This window comes from Myotis yumanensis, unplaced genomic scaffold, assembly GCF_028538775.1.
Source record: "Myotis yumanensis isolate MYYU_CA2020_CCGP unplaced genomic scaffold, mMyoYum1.0.hap1 SCAF_2, whole genome shotgun sequence".
In the NCBI taxonomy this organism is placed as follows: Eukaryota; Metazoa; Chordata; class Mammalia; order Chiroptera; family Vespertilionidae; genus Myotis; species Myotis yumanensis.
In genome coordinates, this window is record NW_027223753.1 from 17,177,132 (window position 1) to 17,203,387 (window position 26,256).

Below are 26,256 nucleotides of genomic sequence, written 5' to 3' on the forward strand. Positions count from 1 at the left end.
GCTGTCTGTGTGCGGAGGGAATGGAGCGGGGCCTGACGGGAGAAACCATGGGATGGGAGGATTAACCCACACCTGGGTGCCTGTTGGGGGACATGGGAAGCTGGAGATCCAGGGTGGAGTGTGGCTGGCAGGTGACACTCCCACCCCAGGATGCTAATCTGATGGGCCCCTCTTCGCAGACCCAGGTACTGCCAGACAAGGACCCCACCTCCCTGGGGGACAGGAACCAGAACGCTGGAAGCTTCTTGGGTTGAGGATGCCCTCCCCCCCCTCCATCCCTGCCCACATTAGCTTCTGTTTGGGGCTTTAGCATGAAGTATATACTCAAAGCTGTTACTTTCCTTAGCATCAACCCATTCTAATCGTGGGTATATACTGTGTGCTAGGCACTGTGCTGAGTGTACCGCATGCGTTACCTCATTTATGCCTAACAAGCATCCCAGGACACAGGTAATATCTTCTCCATTTTACAGATGAGAAAACTGAGGATGAGGGGGACTGGTGAATGGACCAAGGGAACATGTTTCTAGGGCTTGTGCTCTATCTGCTGGCCTCTCACCGCCTCTCCTTCCAAGCCTGGGACCTAGGGCATTCTGGCCCCTGACTGGTGTTGGGGTTCATTCTGAGCCAGTGGCCACATTTGGGAGGTAGTTGGGTGGGGTCTTGAAATTCTGGAGCTGGGATTGCTTCTTTTTTATGCAAAGGTGAGTGATGGTAAGCATGTGCGTGTGCCTTTGGGTGCATTTGAAGACTAAGTGTGTAGGACCCTGAGTTAAGGGGTTTAGGAACCAGAAACAGTGTGTTCACCAGGAAAGGGCAAAAGCCAGTGTGAGGTGTGGCTGAAGAGGAAGCTCTGACTAGCACACCTCCCAGCCCCCTGGGCCAAAGCCTGGAGATGGGGCCCTCAGAGCACCCTGCCCACCCTTCATTGTACAGCTGGGGAGTCTGAGGCCCGAAGAGGAACAGCCATTTGCTCAAACTCACACAGGAGAGTGGTGTGGGGAAGGGCCTCCGACGGACTCCCCATGCTCCACAGAAGCCCCTACCAAGGCCCAGAAGCAGAGCGACCAGTGCCCATCCCACCCTGGGCAGGCGGGTCCTTGGCTTCCCCGTCCCAGCTTCTGGCTGCAGGCTTAGCAGGGCTTAATGCTGGCCAGACTCCCATCTGGGAAGGCCTGTGGTGGGCCCCCATCCCATGGACCCCCTGTCTGTCTGGGTGTGGTGTGTAGATAGGAGGTATTTCTAGGGCCTGCATCTGGAGTCTCTGCCTTGGGTCCTGGGCCCACCCTGAGGGGTGTCGGAACCTGCCTCCAGCTGAAGCCTGTGGGCCCACGTGATGGCTCCTCTCTCCTCAGATTCCTCAGATGCATCTCAGGATCTCCCTGTGCACCCACCTCCAGGAAGCCTCCCTGGCTAAGCCCTGTAACTGTGACGTGCTTTATATAACACACCTTGCTGCACTTCTCGCCTTCCTTGCGGGAATGGGGGCTCCTGGAGGCAAGGCTGTGTGTTCCCCCTCCAGCTGAGGGTCCCTGAGAGAAGGGACATGTCTGCCTCTCAAACTGAAGCCTTCTATGTCTCTTTCAGCCTCAGACTCATCTGGTGCGCAGCCTGGGGCTGCTCAAGACCGCATGCCTGTGTGTGTGTGTGTGTGTGTGTGTGTGTGTGTGTGTGTGTGTTGGGGGTGGGTAGCCAAGACTTCCAGCCTGTCTGCCTCTGCCAGTTTTCCAACCCCACCCAGCTACAGAGGTCTGGGAGGGTGAGCTGGGCCCCCTGGACTGGGGGAAGCAAGGGTTGGGGCCCAGAGCCATGCCTTCCTGCTGGGGTGGGCCCTTGCCTGGAGGTGGGGCCCATCTCTCCCCTTCCTCCCAAGGTGGGGGGGGGGGCAGCCTGAGTGCTGAGCCCCTGCTGGGGCCATGACCGCTTCTCCCTGCAATAAGTGAGGAGACAGCAGCTATTAATATAAGATGAGTTCACGGGCTCACAGCTTCTGCAGGCAGGAAAACAGGCTCCCGGGGCTGGGGGCTGCGGCAAGTCTGTCTGTCAGATTCTCCTCTGGAACCTGGAGCCCTCCAGCCCCCATAGCCCAGCTCCCTACGTGCTGAGACCTTTGTGTACACAGGCACTTGCACTCAGGCACGTGCATGCAGGCCCACATGGTGGTCTGGGCCGCTCGCTGTTCAGAGAATACACACATGCATACTCACCCAGACATGCAAGTGTAACCAGATTATCTGCACACTGGTACACGCATCTGTACACAGATATATCATTGCACACATGTATACAGATCATGTCAACTTCATGTGCACATGGTTGCATGTAGGAACACCCACTTACCTTTGCATACATGTGTATACACACAGACACAGACTTATCCTTGTATACGTGTGTGCACATGGGTCTGAATATGCAGTCCCAGACCCATCTGCACACCCACATATGTAGACATGAAACTGTACCTGTAAACAGATAATATCCATAGTCATGTGTACACATTTGCATACAGGACCACATTTAACGAAGGCCAGCACCTGCCCTTTTGCACACAGTGGATCCAGTTGCACAGGCTCCCCGCTGCTGTCGATGCTCAGCAATCATGAATTCACAGGCAGGCCCTTGGTTTCCAGCACCATGGAGCTGAGCTGGTTCAGCCTCCCCTCCCTGCCTCTCCCCTCCTCCAGCCTGACAGGCAGCGGCAGCTCCTGGCAGCTCCTGCCAACCCCAATGCCTGCCTTCTGGCTTCCCACCCCCCGGGGGTCCCCAGATCCCTGATTAACCCCCTCGCTAATTGGCCACCAGCCCCTTGACTTTGCTGCAGGCCTTCTCAGGAGCTGGGAGCAAGAGGCTGCAAATTGGCTAGGCAGGATGGGTCTGGGGAATAGAGTGCAGGAGCAGGGCGAGGGTGCTGTAAGCCAGTGCCTGACTGCAGCCAGGCGGGGCACCCCTGTACCAGGGCTAGGGGAACACCAACATCGTATTTTCTTGTGAGGGCCCTCCTCTGATCCACATATATACAGTCCTATGAAGCCATCCCTTCCTCCACATTTACACACTCACCAGTCGTGTGCATGGACATGCCTCACCCTCTTCTTCACGCAAATGAATGTGAACATTTGCACATACCCAAGTACACTCATGAACAAACCCAGTACGCATGCAAGCAAAATCTGACATGTACATAAATGCGCCTGCCAGATATCCTGAGACCATTTATATGTACATCAAAACACACTTCGAGTCCGGCCTGGTAGCTCAGTTGGTTAGAGCGTCGTCCCACTACACCAAGGTTGCGGGTTCAATCCCTGGTCAGGGCACATACAAGAATCAACCAATGAATGCATTAATAAGTGGAACAACAAATTGATGTTTCTCTTTTTGTTTCTCTTCCTCTCTAAAATCAATAAATAAACTTAAAAAAACACACACACTTTACCTAAACACACAAATGCAGTCACATGTACAGGCTTGCAAACACATACATACTACACATGCCTATGAATGTTCTCCTAAGTATATTTGCAGGCATGCACGACCATACACCTACATGTGCGAGTGCACACTGTGGAGTCCAGGCACGCATGTGCACCCCACTCACATGCATGTAAATACTTGAACAAGCTACAAGTGACCACAGCATAGGGAGAAACTCCGGTAGCCTGCCGCTGGCTCTGCAGAGGGAAAGGAAGCTTAAGGTTGGTGCAGTCTGTTGGTGGGGTGGGGAGTGGTGGAACCCACCCACGTTCCAAGTTGTCTGGCAGAGCTTCCGGCTTTAGCCTCTGTAGCTCCTGTCTCGTTGGCTCTGAGACAAGCCCACCGAGTATTCTACTCGGTTGTAGGCAACCTGGGGCATTGGAAAAAAGAGTTTCTATCTCCATGCTTGATACCAACTTGCTGTGTGACTTTGGGCAAGTTACCATGCCTCTCTGTGCATCATTTTCTCAACTGTAAAATAGGAATAAAAAGCTTTGTGTTGGTAACCTGCCCAGGCCTGGTCTGAGGAGACCAAGGGGTCATGTTTATGGATGTGCTTTACTCAGGCACACACGTCTAGGGAGGTGTTCGTTCCGAAGATGATGAGATGCCAGAGTGGAAGGGCCTGCCTATGTCATCATGGTCAGCTCCTCACTGACTAGGTGAGGCCCACCTGGTGTGGCTCAGTGGTTGAGTGTCGACATATAAACCAGGACATCATGGTTTGATTCCTGGTCAGGGCACATACTGATTAATAATGCTCTCTGATCTTTCTTTTTTCTTTTTTCTCTTTTCTTTTCCCCTTCCCTTTCTTCCTTCCTTCCTTCCTTCCCAGAAAGGAAGAAACATCAGTGACGAGAGCATCATTGATCGACTGCCTCCTGCACGCCCCACACCGGGGACCAAGCCTGCAACTCAGGCATGTGTTCTGACCGGGAATCAAACCGTGACCTTTTGTTTTGGTTCATAGGTCAATGCTCAACCACTGAGCCACACCAGCTGGGTTCATTGATGTTTCTATCTCTTTCTCCCTCTCCCTGCCTCTATGAAATCATTATATCTATATATCTATCTATATCTATATATCTATGTCTCTATCTATATCTATCTATCTATCTATCTATCTATCTATCATCTATCTATCTATCTATCTATCTATCTATCTATCTATCTAAATAGGCGAGGCCCAGAGAGGGAGAGCAAGGTGGGAGCCTACAGATCTGTTGACTGCAGCCAGCACGTCCGCTCCTCTCTATGTGTGAGAACGTGTGTGCAGTTGCAGAACTCCTGACAATTCAACCACATGGTTTCTTTGGAGATGAAAGGCTTTTTGTCCTCCAGCTTCAGAACCCCCTGTAGACACCCTCATCTCCTGGGACTGAGCACCTGAAAATGCTTTCCACCTCGTGATCTCGGGGGGAACTAGCTGACAACCACCCCCAGAATTTACAGGAAATAGAGCCAGATTGCCCTGGCCCCTGGGTGGCCAGGAGGGGGCAGTGAGGAACTGGCAGTGAGAAGGGAGGGGTGGCTCCCAAGCACGTTGTGAGGTTTGCCTGCGATTTTGTGTATTCCTGTAACTGTGTGCGGATGTCTTTGTTTACACAAGAGCAGGGCTCTGTGGGTGTGCCAGTGTCCCTGTGCCCACTGACGTGTGTAGGTACCTATTTGTGTGTGTACATCTGAGTGTGCATGAACGTGTGCATCTGAACAGGTGTGTGTGCCCGTACTAAGTCGGGTGTGTCTGTGGGAAGCCCCATCCGAAACCCAGGGAGTTTTGGGGGCAGGTATTTCCAACTCTGAAGGTCTACAACAGCTGGAACCTCAGTCTAGCTCCCTTGATTTCAAAGCAAAAGCAAAACTAACCATTACCTGTAAAACTGGCACCAGGAAGTGGAGAGACAAAAAGGGAAACCCTTTAACATGCCCCTTATGACACCCAAGACCGGGATTCTAGCTGCAGATTCTGAACGCTGTTAAGCTGCACGGTGAACAGAGCGCCAGCTCGGAAGGGTGGCTGTTCCCGGCCAGTTATGTGATCTTAGCAAACTCGCGTTACCCCTCTGAACCTGTTTTTCTCATGTGCAATTTGGGGGGCCCTTGCCTCCTAAGGTTGAAACAAAATGTCTGCCGTTCGGGGCGGCCGTAGGCACTCGGTGAACGCTCCTGTTCTCAGGATCAGCCCCCGGGGAAGCGACGTGCAGAGGGACAGCTCCAGTGGAGAGGCCGGAATGGAAGCTCGGACCTCTGGCTTCCAGAACCACATTCCTTCCCTCCAATTCCCCAGCAAGGGCGGCTCCCACACCATTTTGTCTTCTCCCAGGGCAGGCGTCTGGCTGCCTGTCAGTCACCAGCCTTAGGAAGCCAAGTGCTGACTAAACACAGGCCTGTGCAGGAGGGTGGAGCGAGGGCCTCCACAGGGGCGAGCGGCTCCCACGCCCCCTCCCCTGGACCCCCACCTTCAGCGATGAGCTGAGTGGCTGGCGCAGCAGTTGCTGACAATTCAAAACTTCTGCCCCTTCTCCTGGGACGCCAGTGGGTGACTCTCCGAAGCGCAGGCATGACCAGCCACCAACCCTGCTCCCGCCCCTCTTCTGCTGGGCCCGGAACTGGGTGTCTGTTCCTAAGTCACCCCCAGGGACAGTTGACCACAGCAGCTGTGCTCGGAACAACCACAACCGTTGCTTCCTGGGCAGGTCATTTTTTGGGTCAGAATATACACCCAGCCCCCTCGCCTGGGAGAGGGGCGTGCAGCAGCCTAAACCTTTTATCGGATTCCACTGTAAATTGTTCTATTTAAGGTAAGTTGCTTGGGTCTGAGAAACAGACAAGATGCCGGCCAGATGTTGGGAGGCGGCATCAGCATTCAGCCTGTGCTCCTCTCCTGCTGCAGCACGGGGCTGCCAGCCGCTCGTCTCCCCTGGTCCCAGCACACTCCCTTCAGCTAGCTGAGGGGGCCTGGGGACCTGGGCTTCCTGCCTTCATCCCCACCTCCCACAGGGTGCACCACCACATCCTGGGCCTGCTGCCCCCCACCCCCGCACGCGCACACTGGACCTCCCTTGGGAGCTGGCTGTGTTGCCGCTTCTAACCACTTCTCCCATCAAGCACACACACACACCAGAGGTGGCCGAGTGGCTACAAAGACTTTATCAAATTATTTAAAACATTGGCATTTACGTATTCGTGTGTATACAGTTACATGGAATCTTCAGGTCACCGGGGAGCTAATGTACACACATGAGCCTGGCAGGGAAGCAAACGCGGCCAGACTGGGAGCCACAGGGCTTTACGGTACTGGGCACCTGCTAAGGACCTGAGAGCAGTAGGGCAAAGGGAAAGGGCACTTAGGGGTTTGGCTTAGCCCCACAGCTCGGATCTCTAACCGAAGCTCCTTTTCCATCCTCAGGAGGGGAAGGGGGGAAGGGACCCATTTTTAGGCTGTACCCCACTACATATGTGCTCACTCCCTAAGCTCTTGATGTGGAACACAAGCCCAAGAATCCATTGGTCCAGGTCCTTCTGAATGTTTACATCAGAGAAAAGAAGGCACTTTTACGGTCACTCTCCTACAGGGACATCATTCTAGACAGTAAGTAAAAATTGGTTAGTTTCTCAAGTGAGTTAACTGGAAGTCAATACAATAACATTGTTCCCTATGATTCACTGAGGCACAGACCCAGGTGCATCCCTGGGCAACACCTGGTCCCCAGGTCAGCTGGAGCCCAGCAGAGCTCAAAGCCCGATGCCCCGAGGAAGCCCTGGCCTTGGGGCAGTGCCCCACCCCCAGGCCGAGCCAGGGGAGGGGGCTGCAGCGGGAGGCACGGGGAGAGCAGAGCGGGGACACGGTGGGAATGCTTAAGCAGAGGGTCACCAAAGCCAAGAGACCTCAATCTGTCCAAGCCGGCGCTGCAGAGCCAGAAGCTTGGCGCCACGGGAAGAGATTTCACATTAGCCTGACAACACCGCGCGGCTCTGCGGTGACATTGGCCAGGTCGTTTCTGAGGGCGCTCGAGCTCCTGGAGGCAAGCTGAGCTCGGGCCTGCTGTTCTGAGCTTCCGAGGGACAAGAGCCTGCCCCCTCCCCCAGGCGGCTCCTTTGGAATGTTCTCATCTCACCACCTGGGCAAAGCCACCAATCACTTCTGACACTGCCTGACGGTCAGAAGCTGGGCCCCTGGGCCCCAGGAATGGGGGCAGGTTCCCTCGGCTGAGCCGACCAGAAAGGGAGGTGGTTTCTTGGCCTTAGCACTTAAGAGTCCTTATGGGCCATTGTTCCATACGCTTACCAGCCTGGGCCCAGTTTAAATAATCACTAAACTTTGCATTCCACAATTACAGGATTCTAAAGACACATGATTATACCTGCATAGGGTCCTTCATCATTTTAAAGGGCCCTGGGTTTAAAGCAGCATTTTGGGGGGGTGTACCAATGCATAAGTAGAGCCCAGCTGACTGGGTCCTAGCCCACCCCTCCCCCGTTCTCCCACCCCCCAGCCGAGGAAGCCGGCTGCTACAAAGCACAGAGCTTGGCTGCATAGATTTTAATGAGAACGTCAGGCAGAGCTATGCTGTTGCTCTCCGGGACTTGCAGATCATTACCAAACCAGCTGTAGGATGAGAACACAGCACATCGAAACCCTAGGAGGTCACTGAGCTAATGATCTAATCCTACCTTCCACAGGCAGTGCCCCTCCCCACCTCCTCCTGCCCCCAGACCTTTCCACAGCGGACTGTCCATTCCAGAAGCCAGGCCAACACCACCCCCTTCAAGGTCAGAGCAGAACGATAGCGAGTGGCACTGACTCCCCCTTTTTCCGGAAGGAGGGGGATGGGAGTAATTTAGTCAAAGCCATTAGGCCCAAACCCTGGCCTGGCCAGGCCCCAGGACTCCTATTTGGGAGAACCACTGCCCTCCGCCTGCCTCTCCACCACTCCTGGGCTGCAGCGGGGACACCTTCAACAGCCATTTCAGGGTTCTGAAGAATGTACCTTCAGTTTCCAAGTGCAAGGTGGGAAGCGAGGCAGGGGCACACACACAGCCTGGCATGCTCAGCACTAGCCAGGTGCTGGCCCTGTGCCAGAGACACTGACCTGGGGGAGGGGGAGGGGCACTCTGAGGCAGCCCAGGAGGAGGGCGTGCTGGCCCCACAGGCGCGAGTTCAAGGAAAAGAGGCAGAGGGGGCTGAGGCAGAGGGGGCGCATTCAGCCGGGCACAGCGCGGTACCCATGATTACACTCTCCTCAAGCCGGAGGGTTTATGAGGGCTTTGGCAATTACTACAACCATTTGCTGTGCGGGGTACAGACAGATCCTGTTTCTCTTTGTTTCAGGGCTCTGAAAGCAGAAGCCAGGAGAAGCCGGTTTCAGCATAAGAGGCTACACAATAGTTGGGGCAGAAGAGAAGAAACCTCATTGCTGGCCAAAGCTGACCAGTTTTTTCTGAATAATAGCACCTGTGTATTAGCTCTGGGAAAAAGGGGGAGGAAGGGCGGGAACATCACTGTGGAGTGAGGAGGGGAGCTGGAAACAAGACCTACAGTCCCTGTTTTCAGCCTTCCTCAGGGCTGCCAGGCCCCAGGCAGCTCCCTGCCACGCTGCCAGCCTGAGGGACTGAAGTTTCTACCTCTGGCAGAAATTGGGGAAATAAAAGGGGGAGGAGTTGAAGAGGAATTGAAAACAGCACCTGTCAGAGCTGCCCACCCCCTTCCTTCTCTCACTACCTCTAGTCCCCCAATCGGGCAGTTCCCAAGGCCAGTTGGCTGGTAGATAGATAGCAAAGAGGAAGCAAAGAATTACAAGAGGCCACAAGGGTCTGAGCAGCACTGAGGGCCGGGCACAGGCCCCGAGCCCTCCTGCTGGGACCCCCCTTATGGTGAGGTCGGAAGCAGCAGAGCCGAGGATGCTCTGCCCAGGCTCCAGCAGGTGCCCACTATTTGGTCCCAGAAAGCACAGGTGACCTGGGATCAGAAACCCTGGGCTCTAGCCCTGTTACGATCCAACTGCGCGACCTTGAGCAAGTCACTTCCCATCTGTAGACTTCAGCATCACTAAGAGGGTAGGGCCCAAGGCGTGCCCCCGTTCCTCCAGTGCTGCAGTTCCCAGTCTCTAAGCTTGGCTCCTGACATCCTGCAGAGGCCCAGATCCCTGTGTGTCAGGGCTAGTTTGGTCATGGGTATCAGAGGTCAGAACTGGGCCATGGTGCCCAGAGGCACCTGGTGACAACGGAGAGGCATGTAAAGGAAACCCAAACACCACACTCAGGAGACGGGACCTGGGGGGGAGGCAAACACCTCAGTCTCATAAAGGCATCATTTCTGGGCAGAGGGGTTGAGACCTTCTTTAGGGGCTCGATGGCTCCTGGAATAAAGGGGATCCAGATACAGAAAGAGCTTAGCAAAAGGCAGCCTCGCCCTGCTGATCGGGGCAGAAGGGTGCAGCAGTCTGGCTGCTGGGCACGCAGCCTGCCGACCTCCCAGGGCATGGGAAAGGGGCCAGCTGTGTCCATGCAGGCTTTAGGACCACGAAGCGGCTGGCATTATTCGAAGTAGCTGAGGGCAAGGATTTACGGAGACCACAGTGGAAAATGGCTCCTAGGGAAAGGCACCAACTCCAATTTACACCCACTCAAAGGGATCAGCTTTGGGGTTTTCCCTTCTCTTCAATATGAAGGGAAGAGAACATCTCAGCTACTGGCCCTCAGGGGCCCCATGGGGCCTGACTGTGGGAGGTGGGAAACACATGTTGATTTGGAGGAAGCACATGGATATATCTTTGGTAGCTTCAGGGAAGGCTTTGGCCCCTTGAAATTATTTTTCCCCTCCCCCTTTCCCTCTGGGACTGTTGGGGTAGGCATCACAAAAGGCAGGTAAGAAGAAAAGAGAAGAGGTAGGCAGCAGGCAGAAAGAGCTAATCCGACCAGTCGTCCTCATCAAACTCAGAGGAGTCATCTTCTGAGTCACTGTACTCAACAGCAATGCGACGCGACAGGATGGTGGCCACGTCATTGCCCACCACGTCCCGCTTCTCTTGTTCCTGCTGCTCCTCCACCCTGCGCAGCTGGAAGCCTGGTGGGAGAGAGAGAGAGAGAGACAGAAGGTTGAAGAAGGTGAGTCGGTCTCAGAATCGATCCAGGAATGAGAAAGGGGGAACGGCCACTGGCTGGTGGAATATGGGAAAGGACAGTGAAAAAGAAGGATCCTCTTGGAAAGGAGGAAGCAAGAAAAAAATGAAGGTGAAGGTTTATGACATGGTGGCCCTGGTGCTGTAGGTGTCTCTGAACAGAAGCCTGCCACCTTCCCCACTGTCGCTCTCAGGCCAGTGAGGAGGCTGCTCCTCAGGAGGGGGACTGGCCACCACACCCACCTAGGAGCACACAGTCTGCCCGATTCATCAGTTACCACGGAGCTCAGCTGCCCTAGGTTGTCTCCTCTAGACAATCCTTCAGTTCCTGGGGAATCCCAAGCAGAAGAAACCACTCTAGCCCCATGGTATCAAACCCGGCCTCTGACGAAGAGAATAAATGCTCCATGAGGGAGAGGAAGGAGGAGGGGAGAGACGGTGACAAAAGAGGGAGGAGGATAGGAAAAAGGGGGAGAGGGCAATGGGTGAGAAAGAGGGAGAGAGGGTACGCAGGAAGGATACGAAAGGCAAAAAGGTGAAGGACAAGGAATGACTGAGTTCAGCTGAACAAGAACCTTCAAGATGTGATTCTTGTTCTCTGGGCTACAGAACGGATGCACACACACACAAAGCACACATTTTCAAGAAGTTCAAAGATCCCAGGTTAAGAATTCTTTACGTTAAACCAGGGTGGAAAGAAATCTAAATCCCCCTATTTTTAGGGTGAGACTTTCTTCAGGCTGATCCTAGGCCTGGGTCCCAATCTCTCCCCATCCAATGAAAGCTACTCCCCGGGAAGGGCGCAAACCCCTCACCCACCCTCAACCAGTCATCCCAGCTGCAGAAAGACGCTTCCTGTCCTGGACCCACCACTGGATTTACCTTGGCGGATGGCCGAAAGCAGGTCGCTGCGGGCGTCGCTCACAGGAGGCAAGGAGGACTTGGACTTGGGTGTATCAGCAAGTGGTGGTGGAGGGGGGGCAGGCTGGCCATCTGCACCACCATAAAAGAGAGGAGGTGGCCCAGGAGGAGGAGGAGGAGGGGGAGGAGGGGGTGCCCCTCCTGTTGATGGGGATAAGGGAAGTGGTGGCAAGATCGGGTAGTCAGCTGCCGGCGGTGGGGGAGGAGGGGGAGGGGCAGCAAAATCGGGGTGAGGTGGGAAAGAGGGTGGTGAAGGTGGCGGTGGGGTCACTGGGGACCCAAGTCCTCCAGGTGGAGGTGGGGGAGGGACGTTTATCATTGGCGGCGGAGGCGGAGGGGCCGAGGGTGGAGCATAGCCGGATTTGAGGCCCAGTGGAGAGCCCAGAGGAGGAGCTGGTGGTGGATGGCTTGGGCTGACCACACTGGATCTTTTGGGTCCAGCTAAGCCAGATGCCCTTTGGTTGTTGTCTGCTGGGTAGCTAAAAGGACAAAGAAAAAGACCCATCACTTTCAGGAAGCAAATACTACCTATAGGTAAGCTACTCTATAAGCCTAGGTTTATTTTGGTTGATTATATCATTTCATTGTGGTTCAAAAGGGAAAAAAAATGGAAATAGTCAGAACAGACCAATATCAAATGGGCAGTCTTGTAAAGTAATGAGCTTCCTTCCCATCAGCAGAGGAGCCTTAAGCAGAGAGAGAAAAACTACCTGAAAGAAGTAGACTTGGGATTCCTATACAGGTAAGGGCGAGCCAAGATCACCTCCTAGTTCCCCTCAAACTTCCAGCTCTCCGAGAAAAGGCACTCTCCTGAACCCCCCGGAAAGGAACGGCCAGTCTAATCCTGGAGCCAGGGCTACAAAGGCATGCAAGAAAGAACTGGAATAAAAATTCAACCACCACCCACCCACCCTCTGTTCCTCAGGTTATTAACATTCACTAGATCTTGTGAGGGCAGGAACTCAAGCCAAGCTGACCAAACCTGAGTGGGGTACAGATTTAGGCAGTGGTACTTTCAGTTTTCATGTGTAAAAACCTGAGAAAGAATGGAGGGTCTGAGGGTCGGCAGAGACAGGAAATGGATGTGCCACCAAACTTAACCCAGGCTGCGAGAGGGTTAGGTGGCACCTCTCCTGGGTCTGGTATGCTCGGCTGCAGGCTCTCAGGCCATGGGTGAGGCTGAGGGCTTCTTTTCCACCTTTGTATTTGCCCGGTACCAACAGCTACTCCTTAGAAAAGCTACCATCTTGCAATTTACCACAGACCTTCAAGCCTTAGCTGCATCTGACAGGACAGCCGGCAGGAAGTGATTTGGGAGGCAGAGTTTGGGATTAGTGGTTTCAAGAGCCAAGAAGAAGGGGGCGGGGTGGGATGCTTAGAGCATTTGCTTTAGGTTTCCATCTGAGGGGTCCTCAACATATCCAATCTCTGACTGAACAGTGTCAGAGGAGAAAAGTGTACCAGGCACCAGGAAGGGAAAAGTAACTGTGAGGAAACAAACCCGAACACTCCTCAGAGCCCTTGTCAGCCATGACCTTCTAACTCTTCCCCTGTGTATCTCTGCCAGGGACACGGATGAATATCAAAATGAACAGATTTTAACTTTCATCTCTCTTTCCCTTTGTTTCATTCTTTCTGGAGAGTCTATCCAACAGTGAAATTAACCAGAAGCAACAGAAGAAAAAGGTGACTGCTAAGTTCCTAGATAACTGGACAAGGTGTCATAAATAAGTATTTTATGGGCGGTAAATTATACCACTTCAATTCATGCGGAGTTAAAGCTAAGAAACATGCAAGAGGTAAGTTTGGTGACTTCTATCTTTCCAGGTATAGGCAGTAGTAAAGAACACAGGCTCTGGAGACGGACTGACCTGCTTTCCAATCAGGTTGGACTCTGCCTCTTACTGGCTCAGTGATCTTAGGTAAGTTCATTGACCTCTCTGTGCCTTCTCATTTACTCATCTGTAAAATGGGTACCTGTCTCAAGAGGATTCTTGTGGGAATTTAGTAACATATATACTGTTTGGTATAATGCCTGGCACCTTACAAACACATAATACATGTTAATTATTTCTATTATCTAGACAGAGTTTCCTGAACTTATTTTAGTGTCCTGGCCTGGATTTGGAACTCTTATTTTGTTCTTGAGTTTTTAGCCACCCAGAGTAGATGGAAAAGGTCCCACCATTTACCTGAATTCTGCTGGCGGCGGCGGTAAGCTCTCCTCGGAGAAGGAAGAAGGCAGAGAAGTGGAGTCTGACTGTGGTGGTGGTGGGTAGCTGCTTGCATCCACATTTTCAACAGAGCCGATGCTACCGTTCTGGTACACCAAGGTGGGTGGATACCTGACAATGAACCAACACGAAAACTATCATTTAAAACATCTGGCTGCTGTGGCTCACTTGGTTGGTCCTCGATCCACATCAATGCTTCTCTCTTCCGCCTCTTCCTTTTTCTCTCTTTAAAACTCAATTTTAAAACTTTTCTAAAAAGTCCAAGTGATACTCCCATTTTTAAAAAAGACCCCACCAAAATGCATTTGATACAAAAGCTATTAAGAGAAATAAAATAAGTATATTCCCCATATAGTTTGTTATACTGAAATTTTATTTTAGGACTAAATGTTCCATTGTTACCATCTCCCAGGTACTTCTGCTGGATTGTTTGAGGAATGGGATTCAAACCAGATTATCAAAACCATGCTGTTCCTTTCTCAGTGTTGGGCTTGTCAAACACAGCAGTTCTTTTAAATTCTCTCCCAAATGTTAGGAGCAGCCTATACCCAAATCCCCAAGTCTGTCTGTGGCAAAGGGCAAAGCCAAGCCCCAAGGCTAATGAGCTAGTTGTAAACACGTGACTGGCACACAGCCTGGTTTTGAGGTCGGCAAGCCTCTGCAGTGCTCAAAGGCCAAGGAGGCATTTGACTGCAAAAGCAAGCTGAGGACAAATCCAAGGTGCTGGTGGCTGTTAGGCGTGGTCTCTCCGCCAGCACTCTTATCAATAACAAGATGAGCTGCCAATTAAAGTAGGATGCCAGGGCTTGCCTTATGAAAATCTGCCCCTCAGAGCACTGGGCTGTGGGTAAATTTGCTCTGGGTGAACAACAACAAACGTACAAACAAGCACAAAAACACCAAGAGCAGCTAGCAAAATACGGCCTGTTATGCTCCCCCTGCCCCATCTCCACAAAGAATGCTTCTAAAATAGACCTCAGAGAACCAGGAGGTCGCCCTTTGATTCCTGGTCAGGGCACATGCCTGGGTTGCAGGCTCCCCAGTAGGGGGCGTGCAGGAGGCAGCCGAACAATGATTCTCTCTCATCATTGATGTTTCTCTCTCTCTCTCTCTCTCTCTCCCTCCTCCTTTCTTTCCTCTCTCTCTAAAATAGAAAAAAATTATATATATTTAAACAACAGAAATTTATTTCTAAAAAAATAAAATAAAATAGACCCCAAGGAGAAGAGAGCTAAAGGGAACTAACTGAATCAGATGATGCTCTGATATGAAAAATCCCCAAGGCCTGGAGCCCTATAGGCTTGACACATCTCTTTATAGGTTCGCCAACAAGCATGTCCAGGTAGACCAGCCACGCAACCCAATTCCAAACCTGCTGGAGAACAGGGGAACGGGAGGCAAAGTCCTTGTTTTCACCGACCCCTTACACACACACACACACACACACACACACGCACACACACACACACACACACACACAACAAACCCCAACCCCATTCCACACACACACACACACACAAAACAACAAACCCAACCCCCTTACACACACACACACACACACACACACACAACAAACCCCAACCCCATTCCACACACACACACACACACACACACACACACACACCAAACCCCAACCCCATTCCACACACACACAACAACAAACCGAACCCCTTCCACACACACACACACACACACACACACACACAACAAACCCAACCCCATTACACACACACACACACACACACACACACAACAACAACAAACCCAACCCCACAAAACAGTAGGCATACTGCCTGACCGGCATAGCTCAGTGGTTGAGCATCGACCTATGAACCAGGAGGTCACAGTTCGATTCTTGGTCGGGGCACATGCCTGGGTTGTGGGCTCAATCTCCAGTGTGGGGTGTGCGGAAGGCAGCTGATCAATGATTCTCTCTCATCATTGATGTTTTTATCTCTCTCTTCCTCTCTCTCTGAAATCAATAAAAATATATATTTTTTAAAAATAGTAGGCATTGCCATACCAGTTTGGCTCAGTGGATAGAGCATCGGCCTGTGGACTGACTGGTCCCAGGTTTGATTCCGGTCAAGAGCATGTACCTTGGTTGCGGGCACATCCCCAGTAGGGGGTGTGCAGGAGGCAGCTGATCGATGTTTCTCTCTCATCAATGTTTCCAACTCTCTATTCCTCTCCCTTCCTCTCTGTAAAAAATCAATAAAATATATTTAAGCCCTAGCTGGTTTGGCTCAGCGGATAGAGCGTCGGCCTGCAGACTGAAAGGTCCCAGATTCGATTGCGGTCAAGGGCATGTACCTGGGTTGCAGGCACATCCCCAGTGGGGGGCGTGCAAGAGGCAGCTGAATTGATGTTTCTCTCTCATTGATGTTTCTAACTCTCTATCCCTCTCCCTCTCCCTTCCTCTCTGTAAAAAATCAATAAAATATATTTAAAAAATAAATAAAAATAGTAGGCATATTCTGAACATGCAAGCTTCTGGCCTTAAGAGTCACTGAACCTATGACAAGGGCCTCTCTGAACAGGATGGGACATTACAGAATAAAATGGCCCTTTTACTGGGAGGTGAAGGTAATGGAGGACCCTCAGGGCTGATTTCCCTGTAGAGAGAAAGGTTCGTTTTTCCTCTCACCATCTTTATCACTCATTAAAACAAATCTCTTAATCCAGAAAGAACAAGTGTCAGAAGTGTCAAGATTTTTAAAAGTCAAAATTTTCATGGTAGAGTTATTTCTAAAAGCAAGAACAACTCAACTCTTCCCTTTTATCATTCTTAGACACCTGGCATGGGCTGGTATGATTCTCTGACAGTCAGGATGCAATGTATTTAGGGGAAAACCAGGGTGGCATTCACACCAAGCAGTTGTGGTGACTTGACTTTGAATGTCACACAGGTTGGGCACTAGGATAAGCATCAAACCAAGCTTTCAGACCATTCTTTTTTTCTGTTAGACCTCTAGTGTGATTTGGTATTGGGAAATGGGGTCAGACTGACATCTACTATTTCTCCATGGAGATATATGGCCTCAATACTGGCTGAGCGACCTTTCCCACACTGTCTCTGAGACCTGCTTTCAGTCCCTTGGCCAACTTCTCTCCTGAGACTGACAAAGGCTGACTGAAAAGTTGCTTTGGTGATGTGCACGAATTCTCTGCTGGGCCTTCCCCATTCTTGTGAAAGGCCCGGCGCTTAGGCACTACCTTCAACTCAATGCTCTGGAGGAAAAGGGCTCCCAAGACCACTTCTCTTTCCCTTCCAGTCTTTCCTTTGAGGCCCTTAGTTGTGCCAGTGCCTGGCAGAGTGAGGGCACTAGAAGCCATGGTTTTTTTCCCCACACCACTTCCGTCACCTCATTTAAACTGCTGAGTCTTCATTAACTTAGCAAATTTTAATCACCAGATGGATGCACTTTAAAGTAGTTAACAGTGATATCAATCTAAGCCATACAGCCAGACTTCAGGGGGTGTGAAAGGTGTCACACTAAAGCTGTCAGACTGAGGTCCCCAGCCCCTTCAAAGAATGCTACCAACAGCACACAAAAGCATCACCTACCCGGAAGGCCCCAGCTTTTCTTTGGATTCCACAAATTCTTGTCCCATCTTCATTTTCTCCCACTCTTCCTTGCGTGTCTTGATTTTACGTGGGTTTATGTTCCCTCGATTTGGATTATCTTTCTTTTCTTTCTATAATAAAAAAACCCAGAAAATCCTTTGTAAAACATTTTCCAATGTTCTTCTCTACAACTCCATCCACCTCCATGGATGCACACCCAAGAGATGCTTTACCTGGACAACATATAGTAACTACAGAATTTATAATAGAATTACTGTGCCTCAACGGTCAGTGAAGAGAGATGAGAGGTAATGTTAGCTATAGACATCTGGGTAGATGTAAGAAAATGGTTAAAACAAAACAACCAACGAGGGTTTCTTCAGCCTGTGCAGCTGCACTAGCCCTTGGCACTCTCTTGGGCCTCCTGGCAGCCATGCTAATGGGAGTGTGAGGCTGCAACTGGTCGGTCACAAAGGCTTACACACATCCCTGGGAGTCTAAGGGGAGCATCTCCCAAAACCAGGCCTACCCCCCCACCTCTACTACCCACTGGTACTGAAGGTGTTAAACTGCTCCTGTTGCAAATCAAACACTGTAGAGCCTTGTGCTGATCTCTCAGAAATGAGCTGCAAAACTGGCAGGGAAGGGACTAGCCTAGCTTGAGTGTCCAGCAGAGTCAGGTGCAAATTGCAAGAGAAATAAATGGTGAATAGAAAAGTCAATTTCTAAAACTCAGCCCGAATATACTATTGTTAATAGTGCTGGGGGGAACAAACACAATTCTGGTGTGATTTATACTTTCATCTTGGTTGTGCTTGGAGTGGACACATTTTTTAAGTGTTTCACCTGGCATCCAAGCAAGCAGCCACTCAGAATGATTACTTCACATAAGACTGGCTTCCTTTTTATCCCCCCTCCACAATCGTGCCTACTGATGTGCAGAACAGAGGCCCCTTTCCCCTCACCCTATGCTTTCTCTTCTCTTTCATGATATCCTTGGTGTCCTGCAGCATCTTCTCCTTCCAAAGATCAAAGAAGTACGAAGGGTCTGTGTAGAATTTGAGTGCCTCTTTCCCATCGTCCCTGGGATAGAAATGAAGACAAGTAGCTGTCAGCAGACAGATGAGCTCCTAACCAAATCCAATATTCCAAATACCTACCAGTTAGCAGTTTTCACACTCAGGAATCAAGTCATTCAAATTGATTGCCTACTTCCTCTCCCATACCAGCGTTCCAATGCCCCTTCAATGCCACCTCTTTATTTATCTGGCTTTTCAAGAACCTTAGCCTTACTTTCAATTCCTGGTGGAGGAATTTGCATGGTCAGGGAAAAGAATGGGCTATAGCAGCAGGGATCCCGATTATTTCTAATGATCTGCATGGCCTCTGACATTTCCCTGAAGATATCCTGGCATATCAGAGGGGATTTCTGCCACTGGTTCCCTTTCCCTGCACCAATTACCCTGGCTCTCTCGGAAGCATTAGTGGCCTCCCACCCACCTGAAACCTGTGCACACAATGTTAGGTTCACATGTGTACATATGTATACATATACACATATCAATGTATATGTGTGCGGCTGATATTCCTCTGTGAAAACAGATAACCAGAGTACTCCACCTTCTTGCTCCCTTCTAGAATAGCTCAGCATCCACCCAGCACCCCCAGCTCCCCAACTACGAGGGGGCCCTATTGCGAACACATAGCCAAATGTTTTATGACCACAAGATTTAATTGCCATCTCTTAGTGGCTGTGATGGAATAGAGTGAGTTACTGAGTGTTAAGGTAAGAGTTATCTGCCAGACTCGACGATCCTAGTTGGAATCCTACACTTTGGCATAAGTCTCTCTCACTTTCCAGAAAGCATGTACTTAGGGACATTTATTTTAACACTATTCTGAACTAAAACAAATTGGAAAGGCAATTCTATATCCTGGCTTCCAATTCTATCACAACACACAAAAAGCATTTCCAAATCAAACACTAATGATTTTTATATTAAATCTTGTTGTGTTAGCTACACCTCCACTCATTTATGTTAAGCCAAATTCAGATAACTGAAATAATATCAAAGAGGAAAATACCTTTATCTAAAATAGAAACTTGTTTTATATTGTTTGTTTATCCTATCCTACCACACCCTATATCATACTCACTTTGATATTATCAGATTGTGTACTCCCACTGCCCAAACCCAACTAAGTAATAGAGCCTGCCGAGTCAAATCTCTGCCCACTATGATAGCCAGTCCCTTTGAAAGTCAAGGGACAAATATAATTTCACACAATAATAATATACGATAGATGCCAGGTACTTTCTCAGTATCTGTGTGAGAAGCTACCATGCTCCTATTCCAGGCTCCGGGATCAGCAGGTGTCCGTGAAATCCTGTGCACTGGCCCCTCCTGCCCGCCTTCTAGTTGGTAGGATACCCATGTCCCACAGAAGGTATCTGCCTCCAGCTAGCTGTAATTACTTTTTACCTGTTTCAAAGATACTTATGGATGCAAGCAAGATAAATATTTACTTTCTGTCCTGCTCAGTGGTTATTTGCAGGATAACATTACCAGACCGTTAGAGGAGAAGGGCTCGAAGGTGTCTACAAGGCTACCTTCTTTTTTAAAGTCCAGCCACAGCAGTGTAGTTCCTTTCCAAGGGGAATGTTCAAAAAGCGAACAATACTCATTTGGAACCATGCCAGTCACTCCTTAAGCTTTGGAAGGACCCCCAGGGCCCAGAGCAGCCAGTCCACAAGGCTGGCCCCACTAACGCGCCCAAACATCTGGTAATCTAGTGGTTTCTGAGTAACTGGGAGCCTGCTAGAATGCTGCCCCTGGGATGTACTATAGGACTGCCTTGTAACAAGTCCTTTTGGTTCTACAATAACTAAATTCCTTGGATGGAATCCAAGATGGATCTGGCTATATCAAACTGAACTTGTGGCATACAAAAATATAGCCAACTTTCAATGTAAGAATTTTAGAAACCAAACAATCATAAGTGACAACTGTTTATGTGGTAAATGTTAGTTTCTGCTGCCACAAAAAACTCTGCGGTAGGTAGCAAGCTCTTTGATACAATTCTCTGACATAAACAATATCTTTAAGTAAAAAGACAATCTAATATTGTTAACCACAGGTCAGAAGAAGGAGGAGCTAGCCGGGTTACCTGTAAGGGGAAAGATTGTTGAGAGGTGGGGGAGTATCACAGGTGTTGTATGTTTCCAAGACAGGGACGGGGAGAGAGTTTCTGTCAAAAAGCTTCTGGTCTTGAGTGGTAGAGCTTCTGAAGGCCTTTCGGGTGTTGATTCCTTGTAGTGACACTGAGAGAAGATGGAGGCATTAGAAAATGGACGACAGGCTATTTGAGCAAACACTGAGTCACACCAGTCGGAGAGGCCTCAGCTGCTACATTTCTTGGCTGCGGCTGTCTGCAGCCAGGCTTTTTTTCTCCCCCTCTGGGGAAGCCCCACAAGGCTGTCAGCAGCCCAGCCATTTCAGACGGAACAAAATGAGGCAACACAAAGGTTTACTATGTGGCCAGATCTAGCAGGCCTCTCCTGAGGAGGAATGAATCTTCCAAGTACTTTTATGGTAGCAGAGTGAGACTGGGGGAGGGGGAATCTGAGAAAGAGGGAATTGGGGGAATGGGAGAGAGGGAGTGTGTGGGAGTGTGGTCGAGCTAAAAAGATGTCTCTATGCCACCCAAGCTTGTGCTACTTCAAAGCAGAACTCCATAGGTTTCTGTGATTTCTCCTCTCACTTTTTTTTACAAATCAGGAAAAAAATTATAAGAAACTGCTCAGCAGAGCCTGCAAATGCTGAGCTCAGCTTCCTTACCTTCTTCTTCCTTGGGATCCAGCTGAGTGACTTTAACTTGTAGGCGGTCAATCCTCTCAGCAAGGGAGCTTACCCGAGAGGCAAAGGTATTTGACTGAGTAAAGATCTCTCCAAAAATGTCCTCTGCATATTTACCTGAACAAAGAAACCAACACATTAGTGCATAGAAGTGACACAAAAGGTCAGAAAAACTGGCTACTAAAGAGCATATTCCCCACCTCCGAAAGAGCCTTCCCTCTCCCTCAGGATTGTTGGGGTTACATGCAGATGGTTGCTTCTGGAGACAGAGACATAGTCTCCATAGCTGGGCACTCTGCGTATGTTCTACAACTGAGTCTTCTTGGCAAACTATGAAGAGTCACAAAACTCAAAGCAATCTGAATAAAATCGAAAGGTATAATACAAAAAATGAATCCTGGAAGGTAGACAATATGTCTGCACCTTTGCCTATAGCCCTTAACCCCTCGCTACTCTGTAAAAGCACCTTGTAAATGGTTCTGGAAAACAGACGGGAAGTTAGAAGGATCTTCTAGGTGTCTAAATTAACATGAAAAATAAGACATTACATCCTCAGTGGAGCCTCAAAAGTATATTGAACAACCATGATGAGTAGTGGTATCTTCGAGGAGCCTTGAACTTACCAGCAACTCACAGCAGAGACTTACAACTTCTTCTAAGGGGTGAAAAGCTTATTCTATGTTTTATAACCTACAGCTTTGAAAGTCTTTGCTCTAGGTTATATCCTTCAAATCCATATCTCAGGGAAAAACTGAAAAGCTAAAACTTTCAAGCCCCCCCTGAAAAAAACAACATACCAGTGGTCTCTTTCCACAATGTCTTGTTTTTAGAAAAAGAAAAGAGTTCCATCAATTTCTGTACTTTCAACCCCGGAATACAAGGAGAATGCAAGCCAAAGAAACAGAAGAGCAATTTGATGCTACCTTCATATTGTCACTCCAAGCCACAAAGCACATTCTTGTAGGAATGAAAAGTGGTGCATATAAACTAATATACCATGTGAGTTTCTTACTTGCACAGTAAAGGCAGGCATAAGTGACCATGTTCAACCAAAAGATAATTTCTTTGAGAACTATTTAAAATGGACTCTGATTTTTAGGTTCTAAACTTCATTTATGCTTAGTCCATGCCTGGGGGGGGCGGATTAGTCCAAAACTGCACCTTCAGGGTCAACTGTAGTTCACCTTCCAGTGTAACCTGGAAAGTGAGGATAAGACTAATCATATTTTGAATTGCTGGTAAATTTAGTCAATGAGGAGTTTCTAATCAAGGAAAGGAGCAAGTCTCTGCATACTGAACGGTTTTGTGGTAACAGGTATGGGGAGCTCCTGGGCTCAAAGGACTCAAACTGGCTGACAAGCTCAGACCATGCTGATCCTGCTCATCCAGGAAAGAGAAAATTGGGAGTGTAAGGCTAGAGCAGAGAAACATGCAACATTATGTGTGGAAAACAAACCAGGCTCAAAAATATCTGTTGTCCATCCAGCTGTTCTGGAGGAAAAGAAAACCCCAAAGTAACTCATCTTTAGGTCACATGAGAGTACCTAGGATGTCCTGCTCCTCAGTGAAGGGAGCAGTGATAGAAGGAGCAGAGGCTTACTGTGTGGCACAGTGGTTTTCAAGATAAAAATCTTACAAAGAAACCCAACATATAAGAATGGCAACACTGAGAATGCTATCTGAAGAGAAAGTGAGGTGGTGTGAAGGCTTCCCCCTGTTACATCCCATCAGGCCCAAGGTGTGCTTAGAGCCAAAGATGATACATGGAAGCAGTAGACTTCAAACCAGAAAAATTAAGTCTCGGTTTCTTTCTGTTTACACCTGTGCACGCTTCAGCAAATCACTATCTCTCAGCGTCAGTTTCCTCATCTGTAAGACAGGGATAACTGTATCTACCTCACCAAGTTGTCATAGGATTAAATGTAAATTATTACAATGAGAGTCTTATATTACTCAGCCATATCAGATGACTTTTAAGGGTGTGAATATCTAAAAATCATGTTGTATGCTTAGAAGAAATTTTAAATATAATTCCAGTCAGTAATTTGATAGTCCCTATTCTTCAAGTACTGAAAATTACTACAACTGTAGGAGAAAACCAGAGTGCCTTGTTCAGAGTTACATTTCACTCACTCAGATTACCAAGACAGACCCACTGTCACATCGGGACATTCACAATGGACATCACATTTTACAAATCAGTCATCATTTTTCTCCCTTTGCAGTGGAACTCTTCAACCTAAATATTTCATGGAGTTGGAACAGGTAAAACTGAGTTTTTTAAAATGTGAAGCTACTCTTGTTGAAGTTTGAGTGGGACTCTTGAAGCTCCTCCCTCCCCCAAATGGCATGACCCCAGTACACTTAGTTATTAAAGTCAACATCAGAGCATGATTTCTTAATGACCCAAATGGGGGCGGCACCCTCCTGGGTGGTCAAACGTGCTGCTGGCTGTGCCTTTATTTCCTAAGGTATGGCAGCCTAATAAGTGAAACACCAATCTCACGGCACTAAGGGAAAATATGAATTCTGGATATGCTCTCACAAAGCAATCCACAGCTATGGAACTTTTAGTTTGGTGCTTTATCCATTCCATAATCACACCTTCCCTACTAGACTGAGCACTTCTGGCTACAGTACAATACATGAGGCCAACCATGAGCTTGAAGCACACAGGAGTCCATTCCTGCATCCCTCTCTGCTAGATGAAATCCCAGCATCTTTCAAGGTCTGGTTTAAATGGAATCTCTTCTATGTAGCCTTCCTTGACCCTGCCTATCCCCAGCTGTGTGCCTACTCACTATAGGTAGTATTCCTTCCTTCCTTCCTTGTATTCTCTGTGCACCAACAGCATGCGATGGTGAAGAGAATACAGGTATGAATCACTCAACAAACATTTACTGAGCTTCTACTGGGTGCCAAGTACTATATAAGACAGACACTGACTGGGGTTCAAGGACGAACAACACATGATTCCTGCCTTCAAAGAACTTTTAATCTAAGATATATAATTTTCAATCTAATGTGATAGGTAATAATACAGGCATGTAATAGGAGCTCAGAGGAGCACTTAGTCCGATTTAGAGGAGGAGATCCCTGAGCTGGGCCTTAAAGATCAGCTATAAAGATGGCAAGGGCTCTCCAGGTAGGGGAAACAGTATGAAGGTATAAGAGTATGCTCTATGAGGAACTACAAGGAGTTGGTAATTCATTCTTTCTTCCTCCATTTCCCCCCGTTTTTTCCTTTGTTCCTTTTAAATCCTTTAAAAAGACTATAACATGGGAGAAGATGGACTGTAGAAAGTGAGGCTGGAAAGGAAAGCAGGTCTTGAAGAGTCTTGAATGACGACAGACCAAGGAACTTTTTAGGTAATTCCCTAGTGAGGCACAGGGGAGATAAATAGTTAACATTTGTACTCTTCGTTTAAAAACACTTTTTAAACTACAAAAGTTAACACAGCCTCAACTTTTTTAAAAAAATATTTTATTGATTTTTTACAGAGAAGAAGGGAGAGGGATAGAGAGCCAGAAACATCGATGAGAGAGATCAATCAGCTGCCTCCTGCACGCCCCCCACTGGGGATGTGCCCGCAACCCAGGTACATGCCCTTGACCGGAATCGAACCTGGGACCCTTCAGTCCGCAGGCCAACGCTCCATCCACTGAGCCAAACCGGTTAGGGCACAGCCTTAACTTTTAAAAATTCAAACAACTCCGAATTATAAAAGTAAAAAGTGATATTTGCATGTTTGGTAGACAACTGTGGCAGGGGTATAGGCTTAAGATTTGTAAGATTTTTTGGTGTATAGATTGAGGGGTTGATCAGAGAAAGGGAAGCCAGAAGGAGGCTAGGGCAATAGTGTAGGTGAGAGTCAACAAAGGTCTGAACCAGGGCCCTATTGGCAGAGACAGAGTGCAGGGGACTGAGATGAGAAATCCTTGATGAGCAGCGATATCTTCAAGGAGCCTTGAACTTAGCAACTCACAGCAGAGACTGACTTGCCTCTTACTGGCTACTGTCTCTCTAGGCAAGTTATCCTACTTTTCTGAGCCTTCATTCCTTCATCTGAAAAAACAGAAATATCATCTATTTTTACAGGATTATTGAGAAGATTAAATGAGATAATGTATGTCAAGATCCTATTAAAACCTGGCATAAAGTAGGCAGTCAACAAATATGAGTTTCCTTCTCACCCTCTCCCCATTCTCCCCTTAAGATTTATTTTTCTGTCTCCTCTGGTAGATTATAAGCTCCTGGAAGGCAGAGACCATTTCTTTTCTTTAAAAAAAAAAAAAAAAAATCTTTTTTATTGATTTCAGAGAGGAAGGGAGAGGAAGAGAGAGACAAAAACATCAATGATGAGAGAGAATCACTGATTGGCTGCCTCCTGCATGCCCCCTACTGGGGATCAAACCTAAATTCAGGCATGTGCCCTTGACCAGAATTGAACCCGGGACCCTTCAGTCTGCAGGCCAACACTTTATCCACTGAGCCAAACCGGCTAAGGTCAGAGACCATTTCTCATTGCTGTATCCCCTGAGCACTGAACATAAAGTATGTTCAATAGATGTTTATAGGATGAATAAAGGGTCATTAGCCCCACGATGTAAGGAAATCCTGTTTCTGTAGGCACAAGCTGATCCTGGCCCTCAGATCAGCTTCCTTAAGATAGGAGTGGTCTGATCACAGATGGGAGAGTGAGCAATGTCATCCATCAACACTACCCTGAAAAAACACCTGAGAGCGAGCCTACCTCCTGCTGAGTGCGAATAAGCAGCATCATTAGCTAGATGTCCTTTGTCCTATGAAGAAGGAACCAGTGTGTGATTGCCTTCCACCCATTTGGCCTACTCAGGGTGACAGAGGCAGAAATGATGCTTTTAAGAAGCAGTGAGGCACTCTGCAGCTTTCATGTGCTTCCTTGTCAGCTGCACTGCTGTCAACGTTCCTTTGTGTAAGGCAGGCATCGACAGGGTTTCGTTTCCTCGTGGCGCCCATCCAGGTTTCCCTAAGTCCTGGATCAACCGAGATGGCCTCTGAGCTAGGTGAAGGCTTAGGAATCTCAGACCCCATATATCAT

The 26,256-nt window shown here is 48.9% G+C and overlaps 1 protein-coding gene across 3 annotated transcripts in view; it reads right to left on the reverse strand.

Moving 5' to 3' along the window:
* Nucleotides 1-6,601: 6,601 nt before the first annotated feature.
* WASF2 (WASP family member 2) overlaps nucleotides 6,602-26,256 on the reverse strand; it is a 65,685-nt gene continuing 46,030 nt past the window's right edge. For all 3 annotated transcript variants that reach the window (XM_070404479.1, XM_070404480.1, XM_070404481.1), the window contains 7 exons: nucleotides 21,158-21,292; nucleotides 20,487-20,640; nucleotides 18,284-18,401; nucleotides 17,319-17,449; nucleotides 13,709-13,861; nucleotides 11,478-11,995; nucleotides 6,602-10,540 (listed from right to left, as the gene is read on the reverse strand). In XM_070404479.1, coding sequence (XP_070260580.1) covers nucleotides 10,383-10,540; nucleotides 11,478-11,995; nucleotides 13,709-13,861; nucleotides 17,319-17,449; nucleotides 18,284-18,401; nucleotides 20,487-20,640; nucleotides 21,158-21,292 — 1,367 coding nt within the window. In that variant the 3' untranslated portion in view covers nucleotides 6,602-10,382. The remainder of the gene's footprint in view (nucleotides 10,541-11,477; nucleotides 11,996-13,708; nucleotides 13,862-17,318; nucleotides 17,450-18,283; nucleotides 18,402-20,486; nucleotides 20,641-21,157; nucleotides 21,293-26,256) is intronic.